This window comes from Geotrypetes seraphini, chromosome 3, assembly GCF_902459505.1.
Source record: "Geotrypetes seraphini chromosome 3, aGeoSer1.1, whole genome shotgun sequence".
Taxonomy (NCBI): Eukaryota; Metazoa; Chordata; class Amphibia; order Gymnophiona; family Dermophiidae; genus Geotrypetes; species Geotrypetes seraphini.
In genome coordinates this window covers 274,047,498-274,067,889 of record NC_047086.1, presented here as the reverse complement: position 1 = coordinate 274,067,889, position 20,392 = coordinate 274,047,498, and the positions used below count along the sequence as shown (strand labels likewise).

General features: G+C 47.0%; 1 protein-coding gene across 1 annotated transcript in view; it reads right to left on the bottom strand.

The window, feature by feature from the left end:
* Positions 1-10,388: 10,388 nt before the first annotated feature.
* The window catches only part of ACTN2 (actinin alpha 2), a 421,202-nt gene continuing 411,198 nt past the window's right edge, over positions 10,389-20,392 (bottom strand). Inside the window, exon 21 of the mRNA XM_033936711.1 lies at positions 10,389-11,296. Within this exon, the coding sequence (XP_033792602.1) occupies positions 11,138-11,296 (159 nt within the window). The 3' untranslated portion in view covers positions 10,389-11,137. The remainder of the gene's footprint in view (positions 11,297-20,392) is intronic.

Here is a 20,392-nt window from a genome sequence, read left to right as displayed (position 1 = left end):
CCCGAGGCTGGGTGATTCTTATTGGAAGTTGAATGATAGTCTTTTGGGGGATCCCCAGATCGTTAGGAAGATTGAGCGGGAAATCTATGAGTTCATTGAGCATAACCATATCGATAAGTTTTCCCCGGGGACCATATGAGAAAGCTTGAAGGTAGTGTTACAAGGTGAGCTTATCTCCCTTGTGTCTTATAAAAAGAAAATGAGGCAGCGGGAGGAGCAACAACTGTGAGCTACCTTGCTTAAATTACTGGAGCAACATAAGAGGAGACAAGGGGGGGGCAGGTGCGGCTGCAGATTCAAGAAACTAGGATGGCCTTGGGGAAATTGGAGGATGAAGCTATCAAATTTAAGCTGGACTGACTTCGGCTTAAGTATTTTGAATCCGGGAATTGGGCGGGGAAATTGCTGGCCCATAGGGTTAAAATGCAGCAGACCCAGACTAATGTTATGTCTATTAAAGCTAAGGATGGTTCCACTTTACTGGATGAAGCTGCTACTCAGACTAGATTTCGTGTATATTTCGGAGCGGCAGAGGTCTGCTGGTGATATTGATGAATACTTATTGCACTTGGGGTTGCCCTCTATCTCTGACCTTGATGCCCAAGGTCTGGATGCAGATATTACTGTTGAAGAGGTGCAGCAGGTTATCCGCCAGCTGAAACCGGGAAAATCCCTGGGGTTAGATGGATTCACGGGCTTATTCTATAAGAAGTTTTCTTCCCTGGTGGCACCTTTGCTGACTAGGCTTTTTAAAGTTCCTTCAAACATGGCGAGCAATTGCCTTTTCATATGCGGCTTGCAGGGCTAATAGTTTTGCCAAAGCCGGGGAAGGATGCTACGTTATGTAGCAGTTATAGACCCATCTCCCTGTTGGGCATTGATACGAAGATCTTGGCTGATCGGTTGTCTGTTTATATGCCACAGCTCATCCATCCTGATCAAGTCGGGCTTATTTCTGGGAGACAGGCGGCATATGGTATAAGGAGGGTGTTGAACTTGGTGTGGCAGGTGAAACGGTCGGGGTTGTCGTGTGTGGTGGTAGCAATGGACGCAGAGAAGGCATTTGACTGCGTGGACTGAAGATTTATGGAGGCGGTACTGCGCCAAATGGGGATGGGCAGCTGCTTCGTCTCCTGGATTCTTACCTTGTATCATAGTGCGTTAAAATCAATGGGTTGTATTCACCATTTGAGCTCTTTCAGGGCACGAGACAGGGGTGTCCGCGCTCTCCTTTGATATTCGCCTTAGTGATTGAGTCCCTTGCGCAAAGGATACGGCAGTCGCACCAGGCTCTGGGCCTGGTTGATGGGGTGGAACACAAACTTTCGCTGTTCGCAGATGATGTGTTGGCTATTGTAGAGGGTTCGAGGCGGTCACTTTTTGCCCTTCAGACTATCATGGAGGAGTATGGGGGGTTCTCCAGGTTTAAGGCTAACCTGAATAAAACTGAAATACTGAATATCTCCGTCCCCAGTTCGGATATTCCAGCCTTTTTGGTGGGTGAAGGGCCCCATATGTTATATGGGGATTCAATTGGGGGATGATTGGTCTGCTTTGTTTCGTTTATATCCCATTGGTTGCTTCCTTAACCACAGATTTTGCATGCTGGGATAAATTATATCTGTCTTGGATGGGTAGAATGGAGGTTGTTCGGATGATGGTACTCCCTAAATTTCTGTATTTATTCCAGTTCTGCCTATTGAAATCTCGAAAATGTATTTTCAACGTTGGCATCGGAGCTTTTTGAGATTTATTTGGGGAGGGAGGCATCCCAGAGTGGCACGGTATGCTATGTTTAAATTTGAGAGATGGGGTCTGAGTATCCCTAATTTGGAACATTATTATCATGCGGCGCAGCTTTGAGCGGTGGTGGATTGGCATGCTTTTCCGTCTAAACTATGGGTACAGGTGGAACAAGGGCTCTTAGGGTATTTCAGGGACATAGGACAGCTTCGTTACCTTCCCTGGATGGGATTCCGGGATAAAGATTTAGGGGATATAGATAATCCTTTTACTCGGCGGACACTGCGGATCTGGTCTGGTACTTCTCAAAAGCTAATGGGTGTAGCTAAAGGGGTGCATTTCTTTCCTATCAGGTTTGCTTCTGATTTTCTCCCCGAAGTGCAGCTTCAATTTCAACTGGAGTCGGGGGATTTATTTCCTTATTTACAAATGAAAAATTATCTTATTGGGGCTCAGGTGCTCCAGGTTTGAGGTGATGTTGGGTACCCCGGTACGTAGGGGATGTATATCAGTGTTGTACCAAATGTTGCAGGAGGATAGGGATCACAAAACCTATATGAGGGCTTAGGAGCGGGATTTGGGGATTACCTACTCTGCTGAGAAATGGGAACAGATTGCCCTGAGAATACACCATGTTGCGGTGGCACCGCAATTGGTGGAGAATGCGCTTAAACTTCTAGTGCGTTGGTATCTAACGCCTTCGGTGCTCAGCAAAATGTATACTTCATGCACTGATAAATGCTGGAGGGAATGTGGGTTCTTGGGTACGTTTTTCCATTTGTGGTGGGGATGCCCTGCGATCTTGGATTATTGGACTCAGGTGTTTGATTATGTGGGACATCTCCAATGCCCAGTGCTTTGCAAACTTGGCACTGGCAGCAATTTGAGGATGTGTGGGGTCAATTTCTCAGTGGAGGGAACGGATTGTGCTGGAACTGAGGGTTGATGGAAGTGGGGAGGTGATTGGGCTGTGGTTTGGATATAGGGAGTGGGGGGCTCCAATTGGTTTTCTAGGTGGTTGGGGAAGGTATAGGGGCGGTGGTCTCTGGGCCGTCTCTCTGGGGGTGGGGATGGAGGGGTGGGTGGTGGAGGAGGGTTATGATTCTGTTTTGTTCTCTTGAAAATGTTCAATACAGTTCTTGTGCTTGGCATGACGTTGTTTTGCTGTTGCTTTTCTGGAGATTGAGTTCTGTGTGTTTTTCTTGTTCACTGTCTGTGTTTAAATAAAAAATTACAAAAAAAAGAGAATGGCAAAGTCCACCATGTCTTATGAGAGCAAATAGGAAGCTGTTAAAATTAGTGGAGGTGAGGGTGGGGTTTGAACCGGTGAGCTTGAAAAGATAGATGAGGTGCCTTAACTTGGTGAGCAACAAATTCTTTCTTTGTGGTAACTGTGATATCATTCCTAAGCAGATAATACATAAGCAGGCAAGTAAGCTATATGATAGGGCAGTCAGATCCACCTAATTGGAAGCTGATGTAGTTCTATGTGTTAAAATCCTGTGCTGATTTTGCAAAGGTTGTGAGTTCAACTCCCAGCGCATCCTTTAATTGTGGCATTGTATCTTGCAGGTCCACCTTGATAATCTCACAATGAGGTCAGCATTGTGCAGCTGCACACCTCCATTTGCAATGAAGGAAAAGCCACGTTTAGGTCTGTATCTGTTTTTTTATTTTTAAGCTTTGGCAAATGAAGTTTTGTGTGCAAACTATTTTTTTTTTTTTTAGTTCTTTCTTTGCTTTAAAGAATCAGCTGATTGCAGCACTATTTGGTGAGAAAAGATCTTTTAAAGCACAAAACCCCAAAGGTGTGTGGTTTTCATGTGCTTTAATTAATAATAACTTTATTCTTGTATACCGCATTACCATGGAAGTTCTATGCGGTTAACAGATGAAGAGACTACATTTACAGCGAAGTTACAATTTCGTTAAGGTTACATTTACATATTAGATGATACATTTTCAGTCATGTTACATTTACATTTTAGACGATAAATTTACAGTGAAGTTATTTTTTGCAGCTAGGTTATATATTCGGAGTAGTTACATTTGCTATAAGTTACATACAGCGGTGTTACAAATGGCAGTGTTACATGTTAATTAGTCAATCATATTGCTGTTTGGCCAGAAAACTAGTAGGTTTGGCATGCAGTATGTTTGTATCAATTCTGTCCTGTTTATGTGGTGGTTGAATAATATTTCTGAACTATATAGACATCTAACTCATCTAACTTTCACCTTAAAAAAAAAGCGATTCTGTAAAGTGTGTCTAATATTGGGGCTGCCTATGTGATGTTGAGCGTTCTTAAATGCAATTCTATAAACTGCATCTAGCGAAAATGTCCAAAGCACGTCTAAGTCTAGGCGCAGTTTGAAGAATCGTGGCCTAAGTGTACAGTGACAGCCAAAAAGCAAACAGGATGCTAAGAATGATTAGGAAAGGGATGATAAATAAAACCAAGCATATTATAATGCCTCTCTATCACTCCATGGTGCGTCCTCACCTTGAGTATTCCATTCAATTCTGGTTGCAATATATAAAAAATGATGTAATGGAATTAGAAAAGGTTCATAGGAGTTGCATTCCCTTTATTGTTTTGGTTGCTCTTCTATCATTTGAAGAAAGACTAAAGAGGTTAGGGCTCTTCATCTTAGTAAAAAGATGGCTGGAGGAGGATATGATAGAGGCCTAAAAAATCCTGAGTGGGGTACACCATACACAGACTCTTGTAAACCAGAATCTCTAATGCAGTGCATCTTTGGGACATCGTCCATGTCAGGACTTGTGGATACCTTCAGAGGAAAGATAGATGCTATTTGCTCTACTTTCAACTTGTAACATAGTAGATGACGGCAGATAGAGACCCGAATGATCCATTCAGTCTTCCCAACCTGATTCAATCTTTAAAAAAAAAATTTCCTCTTCTTAGCTTTTTCTGGGCAAGAATCCAAAGCTTTGCCCAATTCTGTGCTTAGGTTCCAACTATTGAAGTCTCTGTCAAAGCTCATTCCAGTCCATCATCCCAGCCTTTGATGCCCTCCCCAGCCCATCCTCAACCAAACGGCCATATACAGACACAGACTGTGCAAGTCTGCCCAGTACTGGCCTTAGAGGATCTAGACTCAGAAAATAATAGTAAACAGCGGTTCACACACTGCGTGTAGCTGACCCATAAACCTCTCCAACATCAGAGCTAACGTCGGAGGGAAGGCTTGTGGGTCAGCCACGTGCAGCATGTGAATCGCTGCCTGCATGTCCCCCCAACAAGCCGCTGAAGGCAGATGGAGCAAATGTGGCTCAAACAAGTAAGGGGACACGCTCTTTCTGGAACAAAGGGAGAAAGGAAGGGGGGAAGGAGTGAGTTGGAGCATAGGAGGGGCACAATTCTGGGACAACAGCTGGCAGGGAGAGGAGGGATCATGAACTCGACTCAGAAGGAAGGGAGGTGACATGAACATGGGACACAGAAGGGAGGGAGGAAGGGGCTACTAACTTGGAACATAAGAGGGAGGAAGTAGAAAGGGAGAATTGGGCATGAGTGTATGAGAGGGAGATGGTGGCACATGGGGAAAGAAAGAAAGGAAAATTGTGCATAGAGAGAGGTAGAGATGCATGGGGAAGAGAAGGATGAGAGGGAGAAATGTAGCATATGGTGGAGAGGGAACAGAGGGATAGATTGAAGGGGATGCAAGGGGGAGGAAGATTGGACATATTGATAGAGGGAGAGATGTGGCAGGGTGCTGGAGAGGGATGACCGAAGGAGGACTGGGTATGAGGACAGTGGTGAAAAATGCTGCACATGATCCGGAGGAGAGAGGGAGAAATGTTGGACTCATGGAGGGACAGAAAGATGTTGGTTGGATAAAGGAATGAGGTTCAGAGGAGAAGAGTGCAGGAGTCAGAAAGAAAAGAAATATTGGATGCACAGTCAGAAGGAAGTGCAAACAGAGACTCATGAAATCACCAGCCAACAAACGTAGGAAAAATGATTTTATTTTCAATTTAGTGATTGAAATGTGTCCATTTTGAGAATTTATATCTGCTGTCTATATTTTGCACTATATTTTTGTTTTTCTATAGTTACTGAGATGACATTGCATATTTTAAAGTCATCTGCCTTGACTTCTTTGCAAACGCCCTCCCAAATATAAATAATAAACATTTTCTCTGCATACATTGTGCTTTTTTAAAAAATTTTGCGGTTACCATTATGTATTAATAAGATTATATTGTGTATAGATGAAAATTGTATGGAAGAAATTGCATTACAATTAGTACTATTATTATGAGGGTGGGGTCAGGGGTGAAGCCTTGGTGGGTCTGGGGCAGAGCTTGGGCGGGGGTACTCAGTTGATATTTGTTAGATAGGGGGTACTTGACTTGAAGAAGTTGAGAAACACTGCATTAGTGCTTACTGCATCTTAGTAGAAGGACTCTTTAGTAACACAGTAAAGGACAGCATATAAAGACCTGCATGGTCCATCCAGTGTGCCCAACAGTCATATTCATTATTGAATCATTATTGAACCAATACCCACATTTTACTTGCTAAGGTCTACTTTACGATGTCCTCCCCTCCTTTACTGAGATATACATCACCTATACTCATAGCATATGATATGGGTGTGATATAAATAACAAGAATATATATAAAATCATTTTATTTGATATCTATTTGATCCTGCTCTATTCTTGCCATAGAAAAGTCTGCTTCGTCTGGCCCTTTATCTCAACTACTAGACTTACCATTGAAACCCACTCTAGTCCATCCTGATCCATCTTGCTCTGTATGGGACACAGACCACAGAAGTCCGTCCTGCATTGGCCTCACTTCCTTACTGCCGAAACTGCCATCTAAGCACCATTACTGCCCATTACAAATGAACTTATAGCTGTTGATATGTTAAGTTTTCTTTTGATACTATCCTCTTTCTATTTAGGGATTCTTTGGGCCAGATTCTCTAAATGGCACCTAATTTAATTGACAATATCCCCTTAATAGGTTCTCCCACCCCTTCCTCACTATGCCACTGGGCAATAGCCATAGTTTGTCCTTCTTTTCCAGCCCTATAGTCACTAGAATTAATGTTATTTTATTGAGGGGGAAAATGGGGGAGTAGTAGGGGATTGTGCTTTTATTTGATGCCATAGTCTGAAAAATATCTTCAAAACTACTTCTTTTTGGCAACTATGAAATTCAGAGACCTCAAACTGAGTCTCAAATTAAAAGGGAAATAGAGTGCAACACCTCCCATTTTACACACAAATAAAACAATTGTTATCTTGTTGCATCTTATGGGAGACAAGTGGGCTCATTTTGATGTATCATCCCAAAGAAATAGCATGGCAACAGCAGAAAGGTTACAGGAGAGATGGGTGGAGTTGGCTAAGGGGTACTTGGTTTAGTTTTAATCTTAGTTTAGCTACAAAGCCCTGGCTTAGAGGGCCATTCTCACTCCCAGTGCAGTTCTGCTACAGGCGAGCTTTTGGCGTATGTGACCTTTGTGGCTGTGTAAACATCATGAATGAGAGGGTACTACTATAGTTGGTGTGCCACCCCCATATCCTTCCACATCATATAGGCCAGCCAAAAAGGGGAGTGGGGGATATAGTGTTGGACAGAGACATGAAGAGAGGGAATGTTTAGTAAAAGAAAAGAGTAATACTGGGGCGGCCTACGCAATTTTTAAAAATCATCCCCCCCCTTACCTTCGATCTGCAGCCCGGCCCCACGCTGCTTCCTGCGTGCTGTTGCCAACAGTTCTCGCGAGTCTTGTGAGTCCCACGAGAACTGATAGCAAAGGCACGCAGGAAGCAGTACAGGGCCGGGCTGGAGATTGAAAAGATCTCTCCTGCCCTGCACCGCTGGCTACAATTTGAGGAGCAGCGATTTCAGTTCATCCAGCGAGGGAAGAAAGGGGGGGTTGATTTTTAAAAATTGTATACGCCACCACAGTTACTGGTAGATATGCTGCGGCTAATACAATGGGGCGGCTTATCAACCAGTTTTATAACTTGTTTAGGCATTTTTTGCAGCCTATACACTGAGGTGGCCTATATGCAGGGAAATACAGTAATGCCTCTTTATCACTCCATGGTGAGAACTCACTTTGAGTAATGCGTTCAATTCTGGTCACCATATCTCAAAAAAGATATAGCAGAATTAGAAAAGGTTCAAAGAAGAGCAACGAAGATGATAAAGGGGATGGAATGCCTCTCATATGAGGAAAGACTAAAGAGGTTAGGGCTCTTCAGTTTGGAAAAGAGATGGCTAAGGAGAGATATGATTGAAGATTACAAAATCCTGAGTGGCATACAAGTGGATACAAGTGAATCAATATTTTTACTCCAAAATTAGAAAGACTATGGGCACTCAAAATTACAGGAAAATACTTTGAAAAAATACTTCCTCCTATTGGATCTAAGAGAGAAGATTGTTAGAAGGTCTACTGAACTTCAGGAAGACAATAAATATTCACCTCTTCCCCTGACCCTCTATGAGAATACACCAACCCAAATTCTCCAGACCTTCTAACAAAGGTCTCGACTCTCCACCATCTCAAGTCTCAAATGCTGATGTGCTTCATCCAATGTTCAGACCATGCCATGTTCTACCACACTCTATCATGATGTTCATCATCCTTGTCCTACCATACTTTACTATACACCATGTTTACCATACTTTGTTTACCATACTATGCTGGCCCTACAACAATCTCTCATATTATGGTTGCCACAATGTTGTCATTCCATGTCTTCCATGCTATGTTTCATCATGCATGCTTGCCTAACGATTTTGCTGGTCATGTCATACTATTAGCCATACTTTGTAATACTATGTTTATCATGCTTTGTCTCATCATACCATGTTTGTCATATTATATTTTTACCAGGCTTTGTAAACTTTATTATGCCATCTTTGTCAGACTTGTCCAGGTACATTAGATAGATTGTGAGTCCGCTGGGACAGAATGGGAAAAATGCTTGAGTACCTGAATAAATTAATGAAAACCATTCTGAGCTCTCCTGAGAGAATGGTATAGAAAAGTGAATAAATAAATAAATAAATAAATAGTTAAGTACTAAAGTTTCATGGTGAAGGTTTTATGGGGTAGATCACCAGGTCTTTCCCCAGCCCATAGCACTTAGCCACATGACCACCTGTTTTGCAAGTCAGAGGCGGACCACCTATGAGTATCACTGCAGCTAGTGCTTCTGCAGCAAACTTGATTCCTAACAAGGGGGGGTGGTGAGGGAATTGAGAGGGTTTTTTTTGTGGGGGGGGGGTTTACAGAACTATGGGTAAGGCTGGAGAGGGGAGGGAGGGTACCAAACTGAGGGAGAGATGAATGAAAGGAGGGAAGTGGAGGAGGAAGGAGAGAAGAAGAGATGTTGGACTCAAGAAGGAAGGAGGAAACAAAGAGATAATGAACCTCATGGTGGAGGGAAGAAAGGTGTTAGATTGGGGGGTGAGGGGATAAGAGAGATAATACATCTGGGGGTAGAGCGGAGGGAGGGAAAGAGATGCTGGTCATTGGAAGGGTTTCTTGAGGACCTGATCCTCTCCCTCCCCCCCCACACACACACACATATACACACATTCACTTTGTGCTTAGGCATCTTCTAAAGCTGCAGTACTGGTTCAATGGCTGGTGGGGTAGCTGAACTCCCACCAGCTGAAGAAATCTGCCCCCTTCCTTCTCATACTGCCTCAGCAGTGTGCCTCCAGTAGCTGAAACTGGAACTCTCTTAGCATGTCTTTTGGCAAAGTAGGAGGGTCCAGATCCCTAAGGAACCATGGTCCATCTCTACTCACAATCTTTTTCGTAAAACTTATAGGTAGTATAATTCTTTTCCACTAAATGTTACGGCTACATTTTGATTATAACAGCTGAAAACTGTTTTTTTAAGAGCCTAACTTTCTTAAAACACATGGTGACAAACACTATGTGATAAGTTTATATAGTGAGCCCTCCGAATCCACAGTTTCAGTATCCGTGGATTTGGTTATTCGCGATTTTTTAAAATTAAATAAAGCTGCATTCCAGACCTCCCCACCTCCCACCTTCCTCCCGGCATCCCAGACCTTACCAGGTGGTCTACCTGGCTTTTGGGGCAGGAGTGATCTTCCTATGCTCCTGCCACATGCAGATCACTCATAGCAAATGGCTGTGGGGAGTTCCCGTCGTAGTCTTGAGAGACTACGGGAACTCATGGCAGCCATTTGCTATGAGTGATCTGCATGGGGCAGGAGCGTAGGAAGATCACTCCTGCCCCGAAAGCCAGCTAGACCACCTGGTAAGGTCTGGGATGCCGGGAGGGAGGCAAGGGTGGGTCAGAGCCGGCCAAAAATTATTCGTGAATATTCAATATTCGTGGGCCGGCTCTGCCCCTAACCCCCGCGAATATGGAGGGGGAAGTGTACAAGCCCGTCGTGAAGAGTGCATCTGAGATTGAAGAAATATGAAACAAGATAGGTAAGTGGGACACAATCCATGTATATTCTTAAAAACTAAATATATTTTCAATTCAACATGTGTTTCTTATACACAAGCAATTCCACATATTGCTGCACCAGATAATACCCCTGTGCTCCATATCACAAAAACACTTTTTGCAAATCCAACACTACAGGACACCAATGTTTGAGGGATTAAAGTTGTTTTATTGTGTTGAAACTTCTTTCTCCAGAAAATAATTCTCTCTTTGGTAATAAAAACCAGTTTGTGAAGACATACAAAATCTCCCAAATGCCCCAAGTGAAACAGTAAGATTTAGGGCTCCTTTTATCAAGCCGCGCTAGCGGTTTAACGTGCGTAATAGCTTGCGCTAAACTGCTGGCCGCGCTAGCCACTACTGCCTCCTCTTGAGCAGGCGATAGTTTTTGGCCAGCGCAGGGGTTTAACACGTGATGAAAAGTCACGCGCGTTAACCCCACTAGCGCGGCTTGATAAAAGGAGCCCTTAGTTATTAAACAAATCAATGTTGCTGGCATGCATCTTTAAATGGACATCAAGAAATTCCACATGATTCCACCCCCCTAAGTTACTGAAACATGTTGAATTTAAAAAAAATGTAATATACTTGGAATAAAAATTATCTATTTTTATGTTTCCTGTGTGGATCCTTCCCATTCAATATACCTTGAACAAGTTCCTTCATAGTTTCACATACGAATTCCTTCCAAAACTTCATGAATATGATTAGCTGAAGCTAAATATAATCTACTAGACTAGTTTTTCAAACTTGGTAATATTCTCTAGCTATTTTAAACTGCTAGCCATTATACAATGACATTTACCTACTGTATCTTGATAGCTCGTTTTAAGCTTTTGTCAAAGGGTTTTAAAAAACCTGAACCAAATTTGTCTTGTACACAGTTGGACAGACCCACTACAGGTCACTCTCCCCATAAAGTGCTAATGAAAAGGAGCTGTAATCCAGAGCTCCAGAGACACCCCCACGGCCTGCGTAAGCAGGCATTCTTGAGATGCAATACTGTGCCTGCTCTGGAGGCAGTTCCCGACGCAGTTCTTCAGCAAGAATATAAGGCTGGGAAAGAAAAAGAAAAAAACATTTTTAATAGTGTTTTCAAAGTTGACTTAAGTGCACACCAACACTGTTGCAGCCAGTTTCTAGTGGGAGATCAGTATTAGGATCCCTATATATCACTCTTTGAAAATACCCTTCTCGAAAAAATTTCAAAAATCTTAATCAAGAGGACTGGCAGAGACAGCAGGAAGGATTGAGTGATAACGATCCTCACTGCAAAATTTTCAATACATCCTGCCCGGGATTTGAAGCTAAGTCCTTGTTTTTTCTAAGATCTTTGAGCAAATTTATGGTTTAACAACAGTTAAGAGAAGGGCATGAGCCAGTGAGGTTAATTCCCTTTCTAGAGTGATTGTTAAAGTTTTACAACACACGGGGATCTGAGGCTCTACCCCCTTTGATAATAATTGAAAGTGAATAAGGTGTTTAGGAGCTTTTCACAGTAGAATAACACCTCTGAATAATTTTGATTAAGATTTTTGAAATTTTTTCAAGAAGGGTATTTTCAAAGAAGTATATGCTCTTTCTCATCCTGTATACAATTTTGGTGATCCCTTCATATCACCCCTTACTGCTGCCACTTTTAAAATGCTAAAGTGAGGCCTGACAGGCCTCACATATCTGCCCACTCATCCAAAACAAAGATCAAGTGTGAGACCCTCTCCCTCCCACTATCTAAATCAGGAACAGAAATCAACCCTTCCCAATCTTCATTCCCCATCCCCACCCCTACTTCTCTCCCTAGTAAACCCATGGCCAACAAAGATCAGATTATCTGGAAGGATAGAGGGTTTGGTCCTCTTAGTTAAGCACAGGTATTTATTAGTTATGTATATACTACCACCATTGCTATCGGAGCAACATAGGACACCACCAAGAGGGTTTTAAGCCTGTCCTCCCAGTGTCTTGTATTGTTCTGGCATTTATGGTGACAGTATGCAATCCCAATGTAACTCTCAAAGCAACACTGATTGATTAGCTAGAAGGATTGAAGCCTCTGTCCTCCTAGACAACTGGAGATAGGCTTGTAGGAGATTGGGGAGGGGGTGCTTTATACCCCTAGGCAGGTGCAACACTAGAATCATATGTTGATTTTAGTTTTTGCCGCCCAACATTTAAGTGGTGGAGACAAGGATATTTTACATGACGTGAAGTATGGGAGAATGCCTGGGCAAGACAGCACCTCCCCTGTCCCAGGATATGCATTTTTTTGTGTGGAAAGGAGAGTATGGACAGCATTTACTTATATTTAGCCAATGCCGAGTAGCTTAATTTTGGGTGCCTAAAATATTTAAGAACTTAAATTCAGCCATATGTAACCTATTGGTCTCATATCTATTTTGATGAATTTTCCAAGGATAGGAATTAATGCTAAAATTGTTGATGGAATAGGCAGGATGGGAAAAATTTGCTGTAGGCCATCTGCAACCATTAGTATCATCATGACTGGATTTAGTAAGAACATAAGCAGTGCCTCCACCGGGTCAGACCACAGGTCCATCCTGCCCATCAGTCCGCTCCCGCGGCGGCCCAAACAGGTCAAGACCTGTCTGAATCCCCAGAGGGGGTCCCCTTGCCACCCTGGTTTCCCATTTAAGTCCTAGCTTCCCATCGAAGTCCTAACCCTCCAGTCTTGCACATGCACGACCTGGTTGGGTTTCTATACTTATTACCTGGTTAGCTTTCTATACCTGTGATACATCCCAGCACCTCTCTCAGTATCCCACGATCCCTTTATCCCTCAGGAATCCGTCCAATCCCTGTTTGGATCCTTGTACCGTACTCTGCCTGATCACTTCCTCCGGTCCACGACCCTTTGGGTGAAAAAAAACTTCCTTGCATTTGTTTTGAACCTATCTCCCTTCAGTTTCTCCGAATGCCCCCTCGTACCTGTTGTCCTCTTCAGTCTGAAGAATCTGTCCCTATCCACCCTCTCCATGCCCCTCATGATCTTGAAGGTCTCTATCATATCTCCCCTGAGCCTCCTTTTTTCCAGAGAGAAGAGCCCCAGCCTATCCAACCTCTCGGCGTATGGGCAGTGTTCCAGCCCTCTTACCAGTTTGGTTGCTCTCCTTTGGACTCTCTCAAGTACCGCCATGTCCTTCTTGAGGTACGGCGACCAATATTGAACGCAGTATTTCTTTTGTGGAATACCCCCTTAGATTTCTTTGTTCTAGTTTTTGTTTTTATTTATTTATATTTCTATCTTTGTCTTGTTTACCTATTTAGGGTCCTTTTATCCAATGGCATAGTAAAAGGAGGGCAAGGAGGGTGGACTGCCCTAGGTGCTGCCTTGTTGGGGTTATCTGTACCTCTCCTCTTTCCCCTCCCCGTGTACCCTTCTCTGCCCCCTCCACCGTACCTCTTCAAATCTTTGTTGGCTGCAAACAGCATTTCTTACCCGCTGCTTGCAATGGCCTCATCTCTCCTTCTGATGTCACTTCTTGTTTGCAGGGACCAGGATGTGATATCAGAGGGAAGGATGAGACCAGAGCGAGCAGCAGGTAAGAGATGCTGCTCACAGCCAGCGAAGATTTGAAGAGATACAGGAGTAGGAGGGCAAGGGGAAAGATGTATGGTAGGGAGGCGAACAGTATGGCAATGCCAGGGAGTGGCGCACCGGCTATAAGGGGCACCTCAGCCCTGGGTACAAACTTCCCTCGTTATGCCACTACTTTTGCCATAGCTTGGTATATAATATCATTGTGACACCTTCTTTCTATGAAGCCCCCTTAAGCAGGTATCACACTGAAAAATGTTGGGCATCTATATGGTGTGAAACATTTTAAAACAAAATGAATCCATGTGGTGGGTTGCCAGAGTCTATTCCAAGTTTACTTTTCACAGTCAAATCATTGCTAATGTTTTCTATTTGTATAATTTTTTTTATGTGTTTGATTCAATTAACAAAATTGTTACTAATTTTGTCAGACTGCTCTGAAATGTATACCTAAATTTAGACCTGCCATGCACCTGTCTAGATTTAAAAGCCTAATATAGATGTCTAGTGTATAAATCAGTGCTACACTTCATTTTTAACCCAGTCTATATGTGCCCTGGTTTCTGTCCACTTTATAGGCTCCTAAAGTTAGGTGTCAGTGATATTTTGAGCAGTGATACTCTTTTCAAAATCTTTTCTCCAACAACTACTTCATCCACCACGATCATTATACGCATACTTAAATTCAACCCACAAATATTCTTTTGCAAGTTTTGAAATACACACTTTCTCCACAAATTAATACTGCTCCTCAGTGATGTAGTAAAGGGGGGGGGGCTGTCCCGGGTGGTCACCTCTCTGACCCCCCAACATATGCTTACGCCCTCCCTTCCCCACCCCCCGTACCTCTTTAAAATCTTCACCAGTGCAGCAGCCTGACCTGCTGAAATCACTTCCGGGTCGTGGGGCCAGGAAGTGACGTGAGAGGGAACACCAACGCCAGCGTGAGCAGCAGGCTGGAGAAGCTGCTCGTGCTAGTGAAGATTTAAAGCAGGGGTAGGGAACTCCTGTCCTCAAGAGCCATATTCCAGTCGGGTTTTCAGGATTTCCCCAATGAATATGCAGATTATCTGCACATAGATCTCATGCATATTCATTGGGGAAATCCTGAAAACACGACTGGAATACGGCTCTCGAGGACCGGAGTTCCCTACCCCTGATTTAAAGAGATATAAAAGGTGAGAAGGGAGGGCACGAGTGTGGCATTGGGGGCGTGGAAGGTGCGGAGGGGGGGGCACCTCCTACCCTCACTACGCCACTACTGCTCATCTACTAGCAGAGGCTGCTTTGAACAGAACTAAAAAAGTGAACAGCACTAAAAAGTGATTAAAACTAAAAAACATGCTAAACTTATTGCCTGGTGTAGAAAGGAGAAATTAGGTTCTTACCTGCTAATTTACTTTCTTTTAGCTTCTCCAGACCAGTAGAGGTTAATCTTTACGAATGGGTATATATCCAATCATGACCAGCAGGTGGAGACTGAAAACAAAACTTTGGGACAGTATATACTATCCTCCCTTCTCTATTTCCCTCAGTCTGCCGAATAGCCAAGCAGAACCAAGAACTGGAAAACAGAAAGAAAACAATACTCCGAACAGGAGTAACAAATAACATACCCAAATGCTGTTGGAAAATGCAGAGGAGAAATACCCGAAGGAAAATGTCCCCACAGCTCGCCAGCTAAGCCAGCCGAGCCACAGCCGCTGTTCTTTAATTCTCCCCGGCCCTAGAAAAATACTAGAACCCGCAGCAAAAAACAAAAACTGCCCGCGAAACAGCCCCAACAACAACAACAACAACAGACAGGGTGGGGACCTCTACTGGTCTGGAGAAGCTAAAAGAAAGTAAATTAGCAGGTAAGAACCTAATTTCTCCTTCTTTAGCACTCTCCAGACCAGTAGAGGTTAATCTTTACGAATGGGATGTACCAAAGCAGTCCCTCTCACGGGCGGGACCCCCGAAGGGCCGATACCAGAACACGCTCACCGAACACCGCGTCCCGACGCGCCTGAACATCTACCCGATAATGTCTAACAAATGAATGCAAGGAGGACCAAACCGCAGCCTTACAAATATCCACCGGAGGCACGAGCGACGACTCAGCCCAAGAAGCCGCCTGACCCCGAGTAGAATGAGCCTTGAGAAACTCCGGAACCGGCTTCTGACTCAGAAGATAAGCAGAAGCAATCGTCTCCTTGATCCAGCGCGCAATAGTAGCCTTAGAAGCGCCAGCCCCCCGACGAGGACCCGCCAGAAGGACAAAGAGATGCTCGGAGCTCCGAAAGTCCTGGGTCCGCTGCACATAAGCGCGGAGGACCCGACCGACATCCAACTTGCGCAGCTGCCGTTGCTCAGAAGAGCCCTCCTGACTACCCAAGACCGGGAGGACCACCGATTGATTGACATGAAAAGGAGACACTACTTTCGGCAGAAAAGAAGGAACAGGCCGCAAAACAACCCGCTCCCTCGAAAATTCCAAGAAGGGAGCCCTACAAGAAAAAGCCTGTAGCTCAGAAACATGTCTAGCTGAAGTAATGGCCACCAAAAAGACCGACTTCAGCGTAAGGTCCTTCAAAGAACAGCCATCCAACGGCTCGAACGGCGGGCGCACCAAAACCGAGAGAACCAGATTGAGATCCCAAGAGGGAATCGAGGGCCGAATGGGAGGCCTGAGCAACTTGGCCGCCCGAAGAAAGCGAATTACATCAGGAATGGCCGACAAACGCTGACCTGTCACCAGCCCCCGAAAAGCCGACAGTGCCGCCAGTTGAACCCGGAGAGAAGACCAAGCCAGGCCTCTATCCAGGCCATCCTGCAAGAACTCTAGAATGTTAGGCAGGGAAGCGCGAAAAGAGACCACTCCCCGCGCCCGGCACCATTCCTCAAAAAGACGCCAAACCCGCACATAAGCCCGAGAGGTAGAAAGCCTCCGGGACCCCAAAAGTGTAGAGATCACCTTATCTGAATATCCCTTCTTACTAAGGCGGCCCCTTTCAAGAGCCAAGCCGTAAGACAAAAGGGAGACGGGTCGAACATGGGAATGGGACCCTGCGTCAGAAGATCGCACACGAGAGGAAGAGGATCCGCCACCAGATGCCTCACCAGATCCGCATACCACGGACAACGAGGCCAATCTGGAGCCACCAAAACCACCAGCCCCGGATGGCGAACAATGCGAAGCAGTACTCTGCCCACTAATGGCCAAGGAGGGAACACATACAACAGCCCCTCCGTTGGCCACGGTTGGACCAGAGCATCCAGACCCTCGGCCAGACCGTCCCTGCGACGACTGAAGAAGCGGGGCACTTTGGCGTTGCCACTTGTGGCCATCAGATCCATCAGCGGCTGCCCCCAAGCCTGCACTATCAACTGAAACGCCACGGCGCCGAGACACCACTCTCCTGGATACAAGAAGTGACGACTGAGGAAGTCCGCCTGAACATTTTCTATCCCGGCAATGTGAGAGGCCGAGAGGTCCAGAAGATGTGACTCCGCCCAAACCATGAGCCGAGCCGCCTCCTGCGCCACCTGAGTGCTCTTGGTGCCCCCCTGACGATTGACATAAGCCACCGCCGTGGCATTGTCCGACAGGACTCTGACCGACTTGCCCAACAAAAGGGAGTGGAAAGCCAACAGCGCCAGCCGGACCGCTCTGGTCTCCAACACGTTGATCGACTAGGAGGCCTCCTCCGCGGACCAGGTACCCTGAGCTGAGTGACCCAAACACTGAGCCCCCCAACCCAGGAGACTCGCATCCGTAAGGAGCACCGTCCACTGCGGAAGATCCAGACCCACCCCCTGAACTAGGTGAGGGGTCTGGAGCCACCAACGCAGACTGCAGCGCGCCAAGCCTCGCAAGGGAACCGGAACATCCATCCCGTGCCTCTGGGGAGACCACCTCCGGAGCAGAGCATACTGAAGAGGACGCATGTGGGCCCGCGCCCAACTCACCACGTCCAGGGACGCCGCCATCGACCCCAAGACCTGGAGGAAATCTCGCGCCCGAGGACACCGGGACGCCAAAAGCAGGCGAATCTGAGATTGCAATTTGCTCACCCGGGCCTCTGGGAGGAAGACCTTCCCCAAGGAGGTGTCGAACAGCACCCCAAGGTACTCCAGACGCTGAGCCGGGACCAACCGGCTCTTGGAAAGGTTGACCACCCAGCCCAGCGACCGGAGAAACTCCACCACCCGAGCCGTAACCCGGGAGCTTTCCTGCAACGACTTTGACCGAATTAACCAGTCGTCCAGGTAGGGGTGTACCAGGATGCCCTCCGACCGCAAGGCTGCCGCGACGACCACCATCACTTTGGTGAACGTCCGGGGAGCCGTGGCCAGCCCAAAGGGAAGCGCACAGAACTGATAGTGCCGACCCAAGATCGCAAAGCGCAGGAAACACTGATGAGAGGCCCGAATGGGAACATGCAAGTAGGCCTCCGTCAGATCGAGAGAAGTGAGAAACTCCCCCGGCTGAACCGCCAGAATGACCGACCGCAGAGTTTCCATACGGAAAGAGGGAATCTTGAGAGCCCTGTTGACCCCTTTCAAATCGAGGATGGGCCGAAAGGTCCCCTCCTTCTTGGGCACCACAAAGTAAATGGAGTGCCTGCCCGTGCCCCACTCCGGAGGGGGCACTGGCACAACTGCCCTGAGATCTAGCAAGCGCTGAAGGGTCTGGCGAAAAGCCTGCGTCTTCCCAGGAGTCTGACATGGAGAAGCGAGGAAAAAGTCCGGCAGAGAGCGGGCGAACTCCAGGGCATAACCGTCCCGCACCACCTCCAGGACCCACTGATCGGACGTGATCTCGGCCCATTTGGGGAAAAAGTCGCGCAGCCGGGCCCCCACCGGAACCAAAGGGGGCGCCGGCAAGGCGTCATTGTGCAGGACGGGAAGCGGGGGAACCGGCGGAGGGATTCCCTGCCCCCCGATGGGCCCCCCGAAAGGGCTGCATGCGCTGGAAGAACCGACCCCGGGAAAACCCCGGAGACTGGAAAGAAGCAGCCCCATGCCCAGGGCGATACTTGCGAAATTCCCGCAAACGCCCCCGGGCCGCACCACCCCGAGACGCAGGGCGGGCACGGTCCTCCGGCAGACGGGGCACTTTCGAGTCCGACAGAGTCTGAATCAACTTATCCAATTCCTCCCCAAATAAAAACGACCCCCGAAAGGGAAATTTAGTAAGCTTAGCTTTGGACGCAGCATCCGCCACCCAAGCGCGCAGCCACAAAACACGCCTTGCGGCCACGCCAAAAGCCATAGACTTAGCCGAGATCCGCACCAAGTCATATAGAGCATCTGAGAGGAATGAGGCAGCCATCTCAATCTTCGCTACCTCCTGATCCACCAGAGACCAGTCATCAGACTCCCGATCCAAGACACGCTCCGCCCACCGAAACACGGCGCGAGCGACCAGTCCCCCACAAATAGCCGCCTGGACCCCAAAGGCCGAAACCTGAAAATTTTGCTTAAGCAAGTTCTCCAACTTGCGCTCCTCGGAGTCCCGCAAGGCAGAACCGCCCTCAACAGGCACGGTATGCCGCTTGGAAATTGCCGAGACCACCGCATCAACGACTGGCGAAGCTAACGTAGCCCGATCCCCTTCTGGAATGGGATACAGGCGAGCCATGCTGCGCGCCAGCCGAAACGGCGTCTCCGGCGTTTTCCACTGCTCTAAAATAATATCCCGAATATCCTGATGCATAGGAAAAGAGCGGGAAACGGAACGGATCCCCCGTAACAGAGGGTCCCCCACACACGGAGTCTCCGGCGGCGCGTCCTCAAAACACAAAACCGAAGAAACCTGTTGAATAAGGTCAGGCAGCTCATCTCTCTGAAAAAGGCGCACCACGGACGCCTCTTCACCGGAGAACGGGAAACCCGACAACCCGCCGCCAGCTTCCGTCCCCTCCAGAGGGTCCTGGAATTCCTCAGAAGGGTCTAGGTCCTCCTCCAGACCGACACGTTCCTCCGACCACAAATCCTCGTCCCACGAAACCCGCGGACGCTTGGACAAGGGAGGCGGCAGAGGGGACGCCACACCAGACGAGAGAGGCAAAGCCGCAGGGAGCGCGGAGGAAACCCCACCCCCCAAACCCCCCTGGGCGCAACCGGGACCCCCAGCCGCCTGAAAATAGGCTCTGCATAAGGAAAAAAAGAAATCAGGAGAAAAACCCCCCGAGGGTCCCAAGGACTCCCTGCCACAGCAGGGGACCCAGCAGAAACCTGCCCCTGCATAGACAAAACAGGGGGAAGGTCAACTGAGGTGGAAGACAAAATGGAGGGGCCAGACAGAGAAGATGGCGACTTTCCCGCCAAAAAAGCTCCCTCCATAGCCTGTAGTGGCTGAGAGACCTGAACAGTCTCAGCCGCTAAAGCAGGCAAGCCGGCATCAGCTGTCAAAAAATCAGCTGAGAGGGAATCCTCAAAAACCCGACCGTCGGCGGCTCGGGGAATCCCTCCGTGGGCGGATGGAGAAGACCGGGCTTCTACACTGCTCCCTGCCGACTCGCGAGGCACCATCGGCGGGGAGCTCTGGGCGCCTGCAGCCGCTGCCGACGGAGCTCCTCCACCGCACCGGCCTGAACACCGCTTGCACA